The sequence below is a fragment of the Betta splendens genome, chromosome 13 (assembly GCF_900634795.4).
Source record: "Betta splendens chromosome 13, fBetSpl5.4, whole genome shotgun sequence".
NCBI lineage: Eukaryota > Metazoa > Chordata > Actinopteri > Anabantiformes > Osphronemidae > Betta > Betta splendens.
The window spans coordinates 9,511,168-9,527,091 of NC_040893.2; the positions used below are offsets into that span (position 1 = coordinate 9,511,168).

Consider the following 15,924-nt stretch of genomic DNA (forward strand, 5'->3'; position numbering starts at 1 on the left):
TGCTCAATCAACCCAGTGCTCACGACTCCCACGCACAGAAGCTGCCGGAGTCAAAGTCCTGACATTTCAGACGTGTAGTACCAGCGGGAACTGCGTCTTTGCTTGTGACACTCACACTCCGAAAATCACATCTGATCCTGGATATTTCGGTCAGTTTTCCTGTTATTCATGCAGCTCTCCACAGGAAGCACACAACAGTAATAATCGTGTGCAACAACCCCAAACGTACCTTAGGCACAGGAAAGGCCAACAGGCTCTAGGAACATCCTGAATTACACAGCGGTGTGCTGAGAATTAAACCAAAGTCATTCATAAATACTGTGACTATTAAAAGAAAAATTAAAAGTACAACTGATCATGGCAGCAATGAGCCTCTGCACAAGAAAAGCTTATGTTGCCCCCTTGTGGTCACATATATCTACTGCATCACCTAAAACCACTACGGATGCAAAATACTTCAGTGTGTATAAAAGAAAAATGCCACAAAAATGTTATAAAAGCAGGTTATTTGGTTTATTCCACATTAAATGTACAAATTGAACTACCTTAAAAAGGCAAATCTGAAAATAATGGCAGTCAAGACAAATCATGACTGTGATCTTCTGCTGGAATAAAATCTCAACCGATACAGGCATGTCAAAAGCTGTACACAGTAAAACCACCGTCTAAAATGTATTATTTAATTCTCTAAAAAACGCTTATTCTTTATACTAGTTATCGTTTCTGTGGTCTGAATATGTTGGTTAAAACATATTTGGTTCTTTCTGATTACTTAGGACTTTGTGACACACTTTAAAAGTGTGTTTTTCAGGAAAGTGCACAGTTGGTTCATCAGGTCTTTATTGTGACCCTCGACCCAGTGCATCTCAATCACCACATCGCTCTCCTCTGGCATCACGTTCAGCAGACACTTGAACAGGAAGTGCGGGACTGCCCCAGGGCTCAGAGGCCGCTTACCCAGAGGTCCACTGGCTCCCGTTTCCTGTCCTGCTCCTGTGCAGCTAGACTCCATGTCCACGTCCTCATCCGTTACATGTTCTGCATCTTCTTTTTGCCTGTCTGTTTGTTCATTTGAAGAGCCCCCGCTGCCAATCTGCTCTGCTTGTGGCGGCTGACTGGCTTTCTTATCACCGTTACCCTCGGTGGAGGCGGGGGCTGCGGTGGGAGCACCTGAGGCCAGCTGATGTGCTCTGGGAAGTTCTCGCAACTGACGCGTCTGTTCCCGCCGTTTCTGTCGTCCGTGGATCCAAGTGTTCTCGACCGCCGTCAGAAGGAGACTCTGCTCCTGCTCCCCGCAGGGGACACGTTTGTGTAGAACCTGTTTTCAGGTAAACAGAGAGGTGATGAATGTCGCCTCACATCCTTTTACTCCTTAAAGTAGAATAGGATTGAAACAGAACAAAAACATGGTTCTGAGCCTGAAGCTTTTACCATTTCAAACCTTAAGTGATTGTTTTTTATCGTTAATGGGTATTTGCTAATTAAGTGAAAGCTCACCCTAAGGTCAGTGAGGGTCTTCTCCACCAGTGCAGTGATGCTGTTCACAGAGCTGTGAGCAGTGCAACCGATAGCTGCTGCCTTGGCCTGCAGCTCCTTCAGTCCTGCCTCCGTCAGCGTAAAAGACAGGGGTTTCCGCATCTTCTCCAGTTTACGCTTCTTATTGGGAGGAGACTGCAATAACAAAGGCAGAGGAGCGTGTGGCCACGAATGAAATTACAAGCAAAAACTCATAAATACAGGAGGTTAAGAATTTTTGGAACAGCAAATACTTTGTTGTTAGCATTTCCACACATTAAATGACATCTGATGACAAATGACTATATCATAACAGTAGATCATAAACACACCAGGCCATCAGACAGAAATGATTCATACATGTAAACAGACTACTAAAATGTACTACACATATTTAGCCACCATTTATGATGAGTAACAGGCTTTTTTTATTTTGTATATTATTCTATAACATAGAATCAACATAACTATTAAAACCACTATAAAAAAGGGGCAATCTGTGAGAAATAAAGACTAGTACATGATTTTTTATGGATAACACAATAATGTAGTTTCAATATAAGGTAGATGTCCACCATCCTCTCACCACACGAGGGCGCTCAAGCCACAGGAGCGCCACTGCTGATGTACTATTAATTCAACAGAATGTCTTATTTTATCTTCCCTGCAGTTTCACACCAGTGGCAGTGGAGGTCTTTACCCAGCCAACCCTGAACGCACCAGACACTCCCTGGCGATCATCTGCTACACATTCAACGCAGCGCTGGGCACTGCGGGCTGACTAAAGTGGGGAGATGGGCGGGTGGGGGGGTCGGTGGGCTGCAGCAGTGTACTGTGACAGAGCAGACAGCATGGCCGACTGACCTACAAACAGCAGAGGGAACAGGAAGAGTGACCTTCACGCTCCTGTACTGATCTGGAGTCAGGTGGCCTTTGCTACATTTTCAGTAACAAATGCTACTCACTCAGCTGCTGTTCTCTGTAAGATTCATGCTCTGTAAGTGCATGTTTAGATGAGATGGAGGTATTTAATTAATGGGCTGACACTCCCCAGTCTGGCTGCTTGTTAGAGCCTCTTTCATTTCCTATGTCTCTCCTCTCTTCCTCCATGCTCTGCAAGGCCTGGACCCCATTGTACAAGGAAAAGAAATCAATAAAATCCATCAAGACAAACCCGTCTGTTTGTACAGAGCATCCTTGACACAAATACACGGGCATATAAACACAACACACAGGCACAAAGTGTGCAGCTTTGCATCCACACCACACTGAATCACATCCTCTTCAGACTGTACTGCTCTTTCATTCCATTATTAATCCCACTCACCCACCCTCACGCCACTGCGTCTGTCCCCCACATAGAGACGGCAAATTCAGTCAAAAGCACAAGCCCAATTTCCTAAACCAGGGTAAAAGCACTGGACTCCAGCGAGAGCTTCTCTCTCAACATATAATGTCATTCAACATGTGTCTTGACCTCCTGAGTGCATGTACAGTACACACACACAAAGAAAATACACAACGGAGCAGCAAATGCTGGTGATGTTACCTTTAGGCAGATGGTGTAAATCATACTCTGGTTACACGTCTCCTTCCAGCCCCCATTCCCTTTTAGTCAAATCCCAAAACCCCTGCATGGACTCCCGAACATCCCCGCCCTGCCAGAGGCCTGCATGAGCAACCCTGCCCCTCAGGCTTCAGATAGAGCCTGGCAGTACTTTGTTTTGGGTTCTACTTCTTTTATTGTCTCCACTCTCTGCATCCTCCGCCTGTGTCTGTAGCTTCTACATTTATTTATCCAAACCCATCATCTGCAGCTTTTAGCTCCTGTTAATGAGAAGCCAGAATACATGTAACAACACAAGCCACATTATCATATTTGACAGAGACTGTGACAACCTGGAGGCCAGTGACTCATGTTTTTTTCAGGTTGGCCTGGTAATAAGAGGGTTAAGTGGGTCACAGTTGCATCTGTGTCACATGGTGTATCCTATATACAACATTATTTACCGCCTCACGTCCACGGAAATGCGCATGCAAGGTGAATTATCAATGTCACCCATGCAGAAACGTCTCTTACATTGCAACACACTGTAAACACGCGCTGCGGGGCTCTGCCTGGTGATGACGGCGAGCAGCACCCCAGCATGGCGAGGAACCTTAGCAGTTTACTTTAAGAGAGGAGGAGGAGGAGGGTCGCACAAGGAAATGTGGGCCAATCTTTCTGCTCGACCGCTTTTGTGCCGAAAAGACCAAAACAGCGACGAGCCCAAGCAAAATACAGCAGACAAGCTCGCACTCTGCCGCACCTGCAGCCTCCTCCCTCCGTCTTTTACTTGAGCTTCCAGTTCGTCACAACTGCAGGATCCGTTTTGCTACTGCCTTTCACTGGTTTGGCTGTTTTCATTGTGCCTGTTGTCTGCTTCCCTCCAAGTCCAACAAGCCTGGCAACTGTTGCCTGGCTACAGCCTGGTAAAAATCACAAACATCCTGAGAGCTACAAACAGAATTGGCCTGGAGGTAAAGAGGACCCAGGACAGAGGCAGGAGGATGGTGCATCCATGACATGGTTGTGGAAACCTCACCCAGAAAAACTGAAATGCCCAGTGCTAATGAGAATACGAACTTGGGGACTGACATACTGTTTCTGAGGGCTTGGCTGTATCACAATACAGCAGGCAGTGCCAGAATTAACTGAAATTACTAAATGGGCAGCAGAAGTGGATTTCTTCCGGCTCTGTGGAAAGAAGGGAAACATGCACAGACTTACTGGAACAATAACGTCATCGCAGAAGCTCCAGGCCAGCGCCCACCGCATGGTGCGTCCCTGACAGAACTCTGTGTGGGCCACTTTAGGAACCTGACAAAAGAGAAGATACAAAACAGGACGCCGATGACATCTGGCCTGTAATATTTGGCGATATAGTTTAACAAGGAATCGGGGGACTTTTCCTAGAGTGGATTCACATGTCTAAATCGTGTGTAAGATGCTAAAGTCAAAGTTCAGAGAAAGGTTTAGCCAGCGGGAAACTGAGAGAAATTTGAGTAATGGCTGATAACAGCATTAACATATTAACTAGGCCACGTTTCATTTTACACACACTCTAAAATGAGGCAACCCTCTTCTCCCTGGACATGAGCCAACGCTGCACTCAGTGGGATGAGCAGTGACAGCACCCTGAAACATCAGCAGGGCCTTGAGGCGTCGGGATGAGCAGATGAGGGAAACTGTACCGTTTGTCTCTCTCTCCTCTGTCTGGAGCCGGTGACTGGCACAGGCTCTGCTGCAGTCATGTGCTGCGCTATTAGCAGGGCTAATGACGCTAATGCACGTTAGCTACAGAGTGCCATGCAATTCGGTCATGCAGCGCTAACAGAAATCAGCTCATTCACGGCTCATTTGTGACGCTGCTTAGGTAGCACATCAGAAAGAGCTGATCGGCTATTGTTCTCCGGGCATCTGTTGCCTCCTAATAACGTCAATACACAGTCCCTGAAGACTTCAGCTTTTTAAGGAGGAGGCAAAGATGGTTTTAACAAGCTGTCATCAAACAGAACAGAGGCGTGTCCCTGCATGAACAAACCCAGATCAAAAAGCTGCGGTTGCTTTGCACGGTAGCTCTCGCTTATTACAGCAGATGCACTTGTACTTGTGTTTTTGTTGCGTTACTGGCTACTCACCCCTTGCTTCCTCAGCTCCTCTTTCAAAGGTGCCAGGCTGCATTTCTTCCCCAACATGCAGCTGTACCACCTGCAAGAAAAAAAAATCCATATTAAGCAGATGTGGTTTGTGACTTTGTTAGAGGCCGCCGGCCAGAGCGTGAAGCACTAGGCAGAGATCAAACAGAGTGAGGTGGGCTTCAGGGAGCAAAACAAAGACTGAGTGAAGCACTGGAAACGGAAAAAACACCTGGGTGTGTACGGTCCACAGAGGCGGAAAAGACGTTTTGAAGCCGTCCCATGGTACAGGCCTGATCAATAACCTCTGCTGAGCGTAAAGAGAGGCTCTGTGTTGATCAATACACACAGCCCAGCGGGTGAAGATGGGCCAACAGATAAAGATGCAACACCAAAGCCTGTCATGGTTTTTATATTTCATTTAGTACCTGGCCTTTATTAAAACTCTACAGGTCAAGCAATAAACATGAAGCTGTCAAGTACATAAATAGTTCATTTCATTCTTTCTGTGGAAGCGTTTGATCTAAACTGAATTTTACATTAAGACACTTATCATTCATCAGTTGTCTGCAAATATACAATCATGGCAAAAAGCTTTTACAAAGTTTGAAACCTAAAATATCAAGTATAGAGAAAACTACATCACGAACAAAAACAATCATGGTAATATTTTTCTGCCAACCTTATTATGGAAATCACCTTGAGACACAACTGAAGCTTTTTGGAAACAGCCAGTCACTAAATATTATCGATGCAGTTTCACCCAACCTGAGTCAATTCTAAAACCATTTTAACTCAATGCAGAGAAAGGACGCTGAATGTAATCGGGTTAAGGATGAGTAAGGATGCCCCTGGGGGAGCAGGGGTGAGCAACATGTCAGCTTCAGCTGACATAATGAATTATTGGACAGCCCTCATTTTCGCAGATGTTCCCCAGTTTTCCACTCAGGTGGTGGGGAATTAGGGTACATCCTCCTCCTCTGGCTTTTCCAAACAAGCCAAGTGTGCAGCTGCACGAGATCCACATTCAATCTGCTCTCTTGACATGTTTCTGAAGCAGAGGCACGTGATTACAATCTTATTACCAGAGACGGTAATTTTCATATCAATGGCATGATAAATGAGCAGCGCTACCTCGGGTTCAGGCTTGCGTTATACTGGGGACTGGGGTGGTTTAGCCAGTTTGACACTAATTACACTTCAGCAGAAAAAAAAGATGAAAGAGCAGGGCGGGTTGTGCGGCGCCTCAAAGGGCCCATCGATGAAGCTGGCAGCAAACCCACGGACACTTGGCGGCTCCCAGCATGCCTTTAAAAATGACAGCTGGCTCCGGTTGGTTTGACCCGAGCCCTAAATGTGTTAAATAAGAACGGGTTTGTTCTGACTCCTTCTCCTCACTACACGAGTGTGACAGAGCCACACAAGAGCAGACAGGTGTTAACAACAGTCCTACACATGGCTGCTCACCATCATCGCACGCACGCACGCACGCACGCACGCACGCGCGCGCTTGCACACACACACACACACACACACACACACACACACACACACACACACACACACACACACACACACACACACACACACACACACACACACACACACACACACACACACACACACACACACACACACACACACACACACACACACACACACACACACACACACACACACAGCAGGAGGCCAAGCAGGTGTGGCATGTCTAATCAGTTTTAATAGCATCGCTCTGCCGCTCCCTCTGCCCGTGTCTCACTCCGCTGCCTCGGTGACAGCCCTGGTTACAGAGGAGGGTAATGTGACGGCCGCTGGAGACGCCGCCACCCTCCCACCCAAACACAGCTGTTCCCAGTGGGCCCCCGGAAGCAGCGCAGGGTTAGAGTCTGCCAGAATCATTAAAGCAACTGTGGGTGACGGCTCCATCAATGTACAGCAGCCCATCTGCCCCATTTTACCTCTTGGAGCCCCCCCTTCGCCACTGCTCTCAGTGGCCACTTCAACCTCTTACAGTCTCCTCTAGAAATAAAAAAAAACGTGCCCCAGTACATCCATCTGCTAACTGACATATGGAGCCATACAGTTTTACAATCTCTGATTTCGATTGTGCACATCTACCGTGGTTTGGCTGTGACAAGGGTCAATTATTAACTCGTCTCTACCTCAAGCGCTTCTTGAGCTGCAGGCTGTCGTGAATGATTCGTTTGACGAACTCCAGTTCCCCGCCTTCTGCCATGATCTCCGTCACCCCTCCAGTGTTTACTGAACTAGGAGGAGGTCGCCGTGAGTTCCTGGAGTTCACCCCCTGGCGAGAGCAACAAGACAGTGACGGGATTACAGTAAATCCTATTAAAAGCTTGTTACTGCGTAAACAAATAGTGTTTCATGTTGGAGTACAGTCCTGCTTACTATCAATAAACCAAGTGGAGATGTTAAACAAGGAAACTCATTTTAATTCAAAAGATCCACATCTTAATGTCTTATATACAAATGTTGAAGAGAAACTTACCTTTGCTTCCAGCTGATTTGCAAAGAAAGGAGGGTTGCACATGCAAAAGTCATAGATGATCTCCGTCTCTTCTTTCAGAGCGTCCATCAGTAAAGTCTTCTGAGGGACCTTGACAACTGGAGAAAGCAGAAAACAGCAGCCATATGAAAACACAATGTGGGGGTTTGAGGCATGTTACTACTAATATTATTTATGATAGAGATTTCAGAAATGGCCTAAACCTCCTCGGTGAAAGCAAATGTCACTGACCACACTCACCTTTGATGAGGTCCGAGAGGTTGTTCTGCTCCACGTTCTTTGTGGCGTAGTCAAAACAGATGTCATCCACCTCTGTGGCAAGGAAATACCAGCCGTTCATGGTGGCTCCAAGCAAGGGGTAGATACAAGATGCTCCAGTGCCTGAGGAAACACACACACACACACAGAAGTTGACGGATGGATTAGTGTATAAGTGTGATGACGGCAGAGACCTGTCTGTGATATGGCACATTTCTAAAAGGATGATCCCAAACTCAGTGGCCGTAATGGACAATAAATGTCAGGCCCAGCAGCTATAATTCAATATTCTCATCTCACAAAGACTGAAGCTGCATAATTCAGTTTAAGCTCAGACAAAGGTGTCATCCGTTAGTAAAGAAAACATCCTGTGGTGATCCATCAGAGCTAAGACAGAACCTGCTCTCTGGTGACCTCGAACCTGCCGCTTACAGGTTTAGTGCCTTGACACGTGACACAAAACCCCACAGAGGACACACACACAGTCATACAAACTGTGACATATGAATGTGTGTCCGGCTGACTGCAGGTGCTTAAGATGAAGGTTCCTACTCCAGAAAAAACATAAACAGGATTTTCTACTTCCTCCAGTTTTTCTGTGGTCGGGGGGAGGGAGGCATCTGAAGCTGCCATTAAAGAAGCACTTCTTTAATGGCACCTTATGGAGCATAAGGTCCCTATGTCAGGAATATGATGATTATGATGGTGCAACAGTACCAATGTCGATGCCCCTGCGCGGCTGGTTCTGTCCGTCGATCAGGTCCTCCACCCAGTGAATGTAGTTGAGACGCAGTGGGACGGTGGGAATGAGGCGCTCTAGAGGAATCTCTATGGACAAACCAAAGTCTTCCTTCAGCAAAGTGCAGGTCAAGGCCCGCACCGCCTCTGGTTCCTTGAAATTCACACTGAAATGAACACACAGCTCTCTGTTAGTTATATGAAGTGTATTCACCATAAAATACATCATTACATAAAAAGTAAAACATCTAAAAACCTCCCACAATTACTTTCTGTATTAGCTGCTATTCTACTATTATAGAATGAATCTCGTCCAGGTTTTCCATGTTATAGAAGCTGCTGTTATCCCTGATCTCTCAGTTGTTGCTGGTAACAGGAATTAAGAAAGCTACAAAAATATGGCCAAGGCTTCATGGAACTGCAGAGTCCTTTGAGTGCAATCTCAATTAAAGTGATTTCACCAAACCGCTCTTAATACAGCACTTCATTAACCCCCTGCTCCTCCAGCCTGGTGCAGCTCCGCACTGATCCGCATTACTCTACATCACTCACACGCACGCACACGGGCAGCACGGGAACAAGCAGCCTCCACAGTAGCAGCAGCAGCTTCACAATCCCATGTTAATGACGATGAAATTCACATTTTCAACACCACCCGACTTCCCAGTTCTGAGCGGCACACGCGCTCGGCTCGCCCGTCGCCTCGACGTGTTTAATGATTTCAGCTGTCACACAAGCAGGCACGAGGAGCAGCAGACAAAACAAGTGGGCGAGATAGGTATAATTAAAGCATCGCTGGGCGCTTTTGCACCTTAGCAGATGCAATTAGACACGTCCTGGTGATGGGAGCGTCTGGCAACTCACACGTCTGGTTCAGGAATATTCCCGGGGAGAAAATGTACCAGAAACAGCATCTCGTTAACCCTTTTAATGTTTTGTTTTCCTCGAAAAAATTAGATTACACACACATTGCTCCCTCAATATTTAACTCCTCTACTACCAAACAAATACATGTACTTGTCACTGACCAAAACACAGAATGATTAAGTTCTCTGAAAGGTTAGCAGCAGCACCATAAACCTGATAATAGTAGTAGATATTAAAAATACCTCCCATAAAACAGACTCTCTCTATTATTTTATTGGAAATATTGGAGTATGTAACATATTATTTAGTCCAGATTATTTAAAATCTCTAAATGTAATCTTTGAATTTTGAATCCCACAATGTTTTTTGTGTTGGATGTTGGATGTTTGGAGAGGAAATGTTCAGTAGTTTTACAGCACATCAGCCATCGTAGGGCTGGACCACATCAGAGCCAGTGAGAGAGCAAAACCTCCCCCAGTATCACTGGCAAAAAAACCTACTCTCCTCCATCCAGGTGTAAGACATATAAAAATGAGAAGTGAGTTACTTGTCGAGTCCAACATCAATCTTACCAAGCGTCTCCTCACCTAATGAGCTTATTAGGTTAATGGCCCAATTTAATCAGCGGCTGCAGCATGTGACCTCTCTGAGGAGAAACCAACACCTGGCTCCTCCGAGGTTCTTCAACATATTTTCAAAAAAAGATTAGCAGAATTTCAAACACAAAAACTGAGCGGAGAGGAAGATTCAGGCTAATAAGTGAGTTCTGATTCATTAGCATCACAACCACACACTCCTAAAATGAAAGCCAGGCTCTCTCATGTGTCCAGTTCACAGATACTCTGCCCTGTTTCATTTCTCCTCAGAGGCATCATTAGATAACAATCAATATTCAGACAGAGAGGCTCGTTCAAGCCAGCCCTCTATTTTTAGCCCTTGATGAGTGTGTGTGGCTGTGTGTGTGAGTGTGTGCGCAGTGCAGAACCATCACTCCCATCAGCAGCACTGCTAACGCTACATCTCCATGGCAACCCAGCCTACAGACGAGGAGAGCACGCAAATCCGGCCACGCTGGAGCAATGGCTGATGCCAGACGCAGCGTGAGAGTGCCCGTGCTTTACGTCTCTGCTGCCACATAGATGCTGGACTGCGTGCTTACGGCGGTAACGTGGCCGACGGGATACAGAATGGGACAAACATCGGTGAGCAAGTTGCGATCAGACCAGATACAGTGTACTGTTATGGTATCACAAGGAGCATAGAAAAAAACAGCAATCATCATCAGTCTAAGTCACTAACTGTATCAGGTAGAACAGCTGGACATGGGAGGAGGAGCAGACAGATGTGCACAGGGAGAGTCAGGGAGGGAGGAAGAAAGAGTGAAGTGCTGACAAGTGTCCTTCATTTCCATTGATGAAGAGAAAGCCATCGTTAAACAAGAGAGGAGTTTACTGCTGAGACAAACAACTTGCTCTGACCTCCACGCTGTATGATCAGTATGAAAGTCAACACAGTAACACACACACACACACACACACACACACACACACACACACACACACACACACACACACACACACACACACACACACACACACACACACACACACACACACACACACACACACACACACACACACACACACACACACACACAGTTTTAGTCCACAGAGGGGTGAGTTTCAAGGTACTTATATTTATGAAGCTATTTTTGTGCTGAGTAGCAGCTACGTCAGACATGAGGTGTTCCTCTGAGGTTTAATATTTAACAGGACCACAATAAAGAAAACTGAGCTAAACTTATTTTTCTAAGTATTTTTTTTTTTTAATTATAAGAGACAGCAGCTGTTTCTTATTGGATGTAAGAGATGTGATGGATGTTTTCACATGAGTGTTTATAATGCAAAACCCATTTTGATGTGGTTGTACCTGCAACCAGAGCACAACTATGTGGGCAAAATGTGTGAAAGTCCCTCATGGCAGCGAGCTTCCCGTTACTCTATTCTATTTATCTATTAATAAAAAAGGACTAGTATGATAATGGTTCTACTGTGGTTCCCAGGTTTACATTTATCAGTTTAAAAGTTATACTTATTCATTATTTTCCATTTTTTAAGGAACATGTTAAATAATACATCTCTGAACAGAACTAGTGTCGAAGTTGAACATTTCATTAATTACAGGGGTGACATTCTCCACAGATGTTTAACTCCCAGCCCATAGAATTATGACTACCAAATTAAATGTCACCCAGGTTGTTGAATTTTTAATATCTCTTTTGTCTCTGCAACACAGCCTCTATCAGACTGATCTGAGCCCCTCATCCACTCCTAAAACTGAAACAGACCAACACTCAACCTCTTCAATTCCCTTCCAATCTAATCTGCCACGTCTTTTCCTGCTGCCTCTGGTCTAAGCTGAACTCGATGCCCACCCTTATCGGTCGTCACCACCGACGATCCCAAAATGAGGGGAGACGTATCTCCCATGAGGATTTACAGAGTGTCTCCCCAAGATTACTCTCCTCCCCCTAACTCGCTGCTTAAATACTTAAAAAGCCAGAAGATGAATTCAGTGGGAAATACAAAACCCCACTAATCCCTCCACTGATGGAATGACAGGCTGACGGGGAGGACTAGCCAAATTTTTGCACAGAGCAAACCAGAGCTGGTACCACAAGCAGAGTGTGATGCAGATCCTGAGCATCCGTTCATGTTGTGGGCAAAAACAGTGAAATAGCCACTGACTCCAACCTTCAGGTGCTGAGCAGAAAACAGCTCAGAGGACTCTATTATTTTTAATACTGGCCACATTAAAAAGGGTCACTAATTATCAATAGGAACTTAACTGGACAGACAAGGAAAAAGGTTTATTTCGAATTCACCAATTGTTCATCTGGTGAAAGCAACAAAGACATAAACCATGTTTATCAAAATACAGTGAGTCTGTTGCCACTGCTCTATCCTTGCATTTCTTTTTTGACTCCAACATGCTGACATCTGCAACCTCAATGCGATGGGAGCAGCAAACCTGAGGGATGTTTACTTATTCATTCACAGCCCATCGCTGATGTTGCCGTACTGGAAGGGAGAGTCAAAGAGACTAAAAACGTCAACATCTCTGCATTTGTCTGTTCAATAAGTCTGGGTCGCTGAATGCATTAACTACAGCTTGGTTTGGGTTTAAAGCACATTTCTGCATACTCAGGAAGCTAGAACCTGTACATTAACTCAGGTATTACTACTACTACTACTACTACTAAAGTTAAGGCTTACAGAGCAAATAATATTGCTCTTTGATAAAAAGGCCTAAATATTGAATGAATTAATTATATATGTGGTCCAGTAATTGTCAGGCCCTGAACCACAACTATTTGCTGCTTGTCTAATTGTCTGATTGTGGTTTCCACGTTCGGTGTCTAGCCCAAACACTCCCGGCCTATTGTTCGTCGTCTGTCTGTCAGGGAGCCACAGACGGACACACACACACACACTGCACACTGATAATTAACACCTGTCATAGACGGGCATCACGTCAGGGTTTTACATCGCGCCCACACGCGCACATGCTCGGCCTGCTGAGCTATGATTGACTGGCCACCTCGGCGCCACAAAGGATGGGCCCACATCAATATGTTCACAGTCACAGATGTTCAGACGCTACGGTGACACGACGTTCGCATTCATCTGCATAACACAGGCAATAACAAGTGATTTCCTCCCTGAGCAGACGCTGTACCTGTTCCATACAACACTAAGAAAGGAGGAGGAGAGCGTCTCAGTGGTGGCAGACGCCCGGCAAACTGCAAACACGAGTCCAACAATAACTGTCAGCTCTTACATTCATCATGAGGGTCCTTTGTTGAGAAGGACTCAATGAACTGTCTCACTTAATACGACTGTGGGCCTGCTACTAAGGGTTATTCTCAGTATGTAATAAGGAACATATTGTTCTCTCACCAATACTTAATTAAATGTTTTTTGGAGCGAACTGCATATGCAGCAGTTAAAGCTCAGGTGTAAGTACCGGTAATGACATTAGCAGTGACACTTTTCCAGTCAAGTGTGACCTGAAAGTTTACTGGCATCCAACTGGAAAATTAGCTCCACCAGCTGTTTATCACAAAAACTACTTATGTTGAAAAACAGGGGTGGATGGACATGAACAATAATTCTAACGTCTGTGTATTGGCTACACTTAGATGGAAGTAATCGCTTTTTGTTTTAAATAAAATCATACCAAAGAACTCATTTATATCATAAATACTGCTCCTGATTTAAAAATGAATGCAGATCCATTTTCTTTTAATCTACTAGTTGTTTATACTGTATTTAAATATTCTCCTCTAGCCCATCTCCAGACACTCTGGTACTTGTTTTGCTTTAAAATAAATATTTCATCACACCAACATCTGCCTAGATTTAAGGACAAAACTACGCGAGATGGCTTACTCACCAACATTCACTGCAAACAACACAGCTTCCGGTGACACATCTGCTCAAATAGAATGACTGAGCCCTGTTCAAGTTCATGTTTCCTTTGCACAACAGCAGGAATCAGGGGCTCACACTGTTTGACGTCTAATCCCAACAGAAATATTCCTCCTTTGTTTGTCTGTCTGGACTTATATGCACTTATAAATTCTCAGCAGCATCTCACTGAGCACAGCAGTGTGCACACACAAGCAGATTAGCATTCATATCATTTGAGTTGTGTCTGAGGGAGAAGCACAGCAGGCTCACACACCGTTTTTGACCATCACACTAACCTACTTTTAAAGCTGTGAGCTTGATTTAAGCTGTCATTTTTACATACTTTGTGGGGACAGAGATGAGCTACTAGACCAGAGGTTGAAGTGAAAAGAAAAACAAAATGTACAAGTCCATTAATCATTTGTCCAGTGTTGTTTTTCCTGTTGTTGCCAGAAGCTGAATGAGCAGTATGGAGAGGAGTCAGCAGGGAAATGAGCCAGGCTGAGATGGATCCTCAGGGCTTGACTCAGTTAGCCTGGCATATCTGTGAAACACAGTTTGTGTAACACTGCTTCAAAAAGTGCAGTATGTGGTCAAAAGAGTGAGGACAACAAACTATTATACTCTTGTTATTCTAATGGAATACCAGCAACTTGGATATTAAGCAACCAATGATGTAGAAAAACAAACGCACAGTGGAAGAGTTTTGGGAACAACCCCAAAACTAAACAGGATGAACATTTTTGATTAATTGAAAGTGATAATTAGAGGTTTCGGTCATTATAAGTCCACACCCAATTGTGCATAAGGAAAACATACAAAAACCTAGATGTAACAAGGCCACATTGCCCTTATTGTGTAATTTTGAGACACATACGGTACTCTAGTAATCTTGAAGCGAGCATGTGTTTACGTGCTCAGGTGACAATCCAGCCAATGCAGCATAATATAGTATGCTGCTAGATGTTCAGCTGTGATGTGCTGCTCAAACTAGGGATTCTTTGGCCAACTGGCTAATCAGACGAGATAAAGAACCTGCAACTTAAAATTCTGAAACACAGACAGTGTCTAGTACATACACGGGTCGTCCTGCGAGGCTGGTGTGGACGTGCTGCTGGAAGTCTGGATATTTGGAAGCCAAGTAGGCGAAGTCCGGAGGTTTGTCTTTGTAACGGTTCCGAGGGTGCATGGACTTGTTTAAAGCCATATCCAAAGCGCTAAAATAAACAATACATTGACGTGAGTTTGCGGGTGAGTTTGCAGGCAAATCAAATACAAAAAGACCAGATAAACTATGTTATAACAAACCAACAGAGCTAAAATACTTGTTGTAAAGTGACTTGCTGGAGAATGTAAACATTTCCTTTCAACACGGTTATCTAGCTAATTAGTTTAAGACAGTAGGCTATAAACTGCACTTTATAATGAAGAAAGGAACACACCTTTCTCTCCACTTCTCAAACTGAAGTGAAGAGATTCACTAGGCTAACTAGTTTGGAGCCGTAAGCTAACTCCAGAAGCTAAGGCAAACATTCTGCATACCGCCACAGTAGCTTTGTCTCGTGCTGATTAAAGTATTTATTTTCTGAATGGTTGCATGTTTAAAGAATTAATACACGTGCAGAGACTACACATACCGCCGCAACTCACGTTGTCCGAACGTTTTTCACTTTCTGCTACTCTCTTCCGGGTTACATTGAACGTAGCCTCTGAGCGGGTGCGCGATGACGTCACACCCAATCCAATAATGCCGGTTTTTACGACGTTGCAAACACAAATGAAGAATTGTTTTATAAAATAGAACTGATGTTTCAAAGACGTTCTTTTTCTGCATTTGTATCGCATATAATGAATTAAATTTTTAAGTTA

At 44.6% G+C, this 15,924-nt stretch overlaps 1 protein-coding gene across 4 annotated transcripts; it reads right to left on the minus strand.

The window, feature by feature from the left end:
* Positions 1–489: 489 nt before the first annotated feature.
* mettl16 (methyltransferase 16, N6-methyladenosin) lies at positions 490–15,817 on the minus strand. Of its 4 annotated transcripts, none has more exons than XM_029170180.3 (10): positions 15,706–15,817; positions 15,135–15,272; positions 8,696–8,883; positions 7,961–8,101; positions 7,703–7,818; positions 7,356–7,498; positions 5,197–5,266; positions 4,286–4,375; positions 1,498–1,671; positions 490–1,318 (listed from the first exon to the last, which is right to left on the minus strand). In XM_029170180.3, exons 2-10 carry the CDS (start codon positions 15,260–15,262, stop codon positions 773–775), a joined length of 1,596 nt encoding a protein of 531 aa, XP_029026013.1. In that variant the 5' UTR covers positions 15,263–15,272; positions 15,706–15,817; the 3' UTR covers positions 490–772. The 4 variants fall into 4 exon arrangements, with proteins under 4 accessions (XP_029026013.1, XP_029026010.1, XP_029026011.1 ...); XM_029170177.2 differs by having other exon boundaries at positions 15,693–15,802; XM_029170178.3 differs by having other exon boundaries at positions 15,598–15,739.
* Positions 15,818–15,924: the final 107 nt, after the last annotated feature.

Excerpts from the sequence above, each read along its gene's own strand:
- mettl16 (XM_029170180.3), bottom strand. The coding sequence starts at position 15,262 with ATGGCTTTAAACAAGTCCATGCACCCTCGGAACCGTTACAAAGACAAA. Across the intron at positions 5,267-7,355 it reads CAGCTCAAGAAGCGCTTGAG|GTGGTACAGCTGCATGTTGG; the intron begins GTAGAGACGAGT and ends TTTTTCTTGCAG. Across the intron at positions 1,672-4,285 it reads GCGATGACGTTATTGTTCCA|TCTCCTCCCAATAAGAAGCG; the intron begins GTAAGTCTGTGC and ends TTGTTATTGCAG.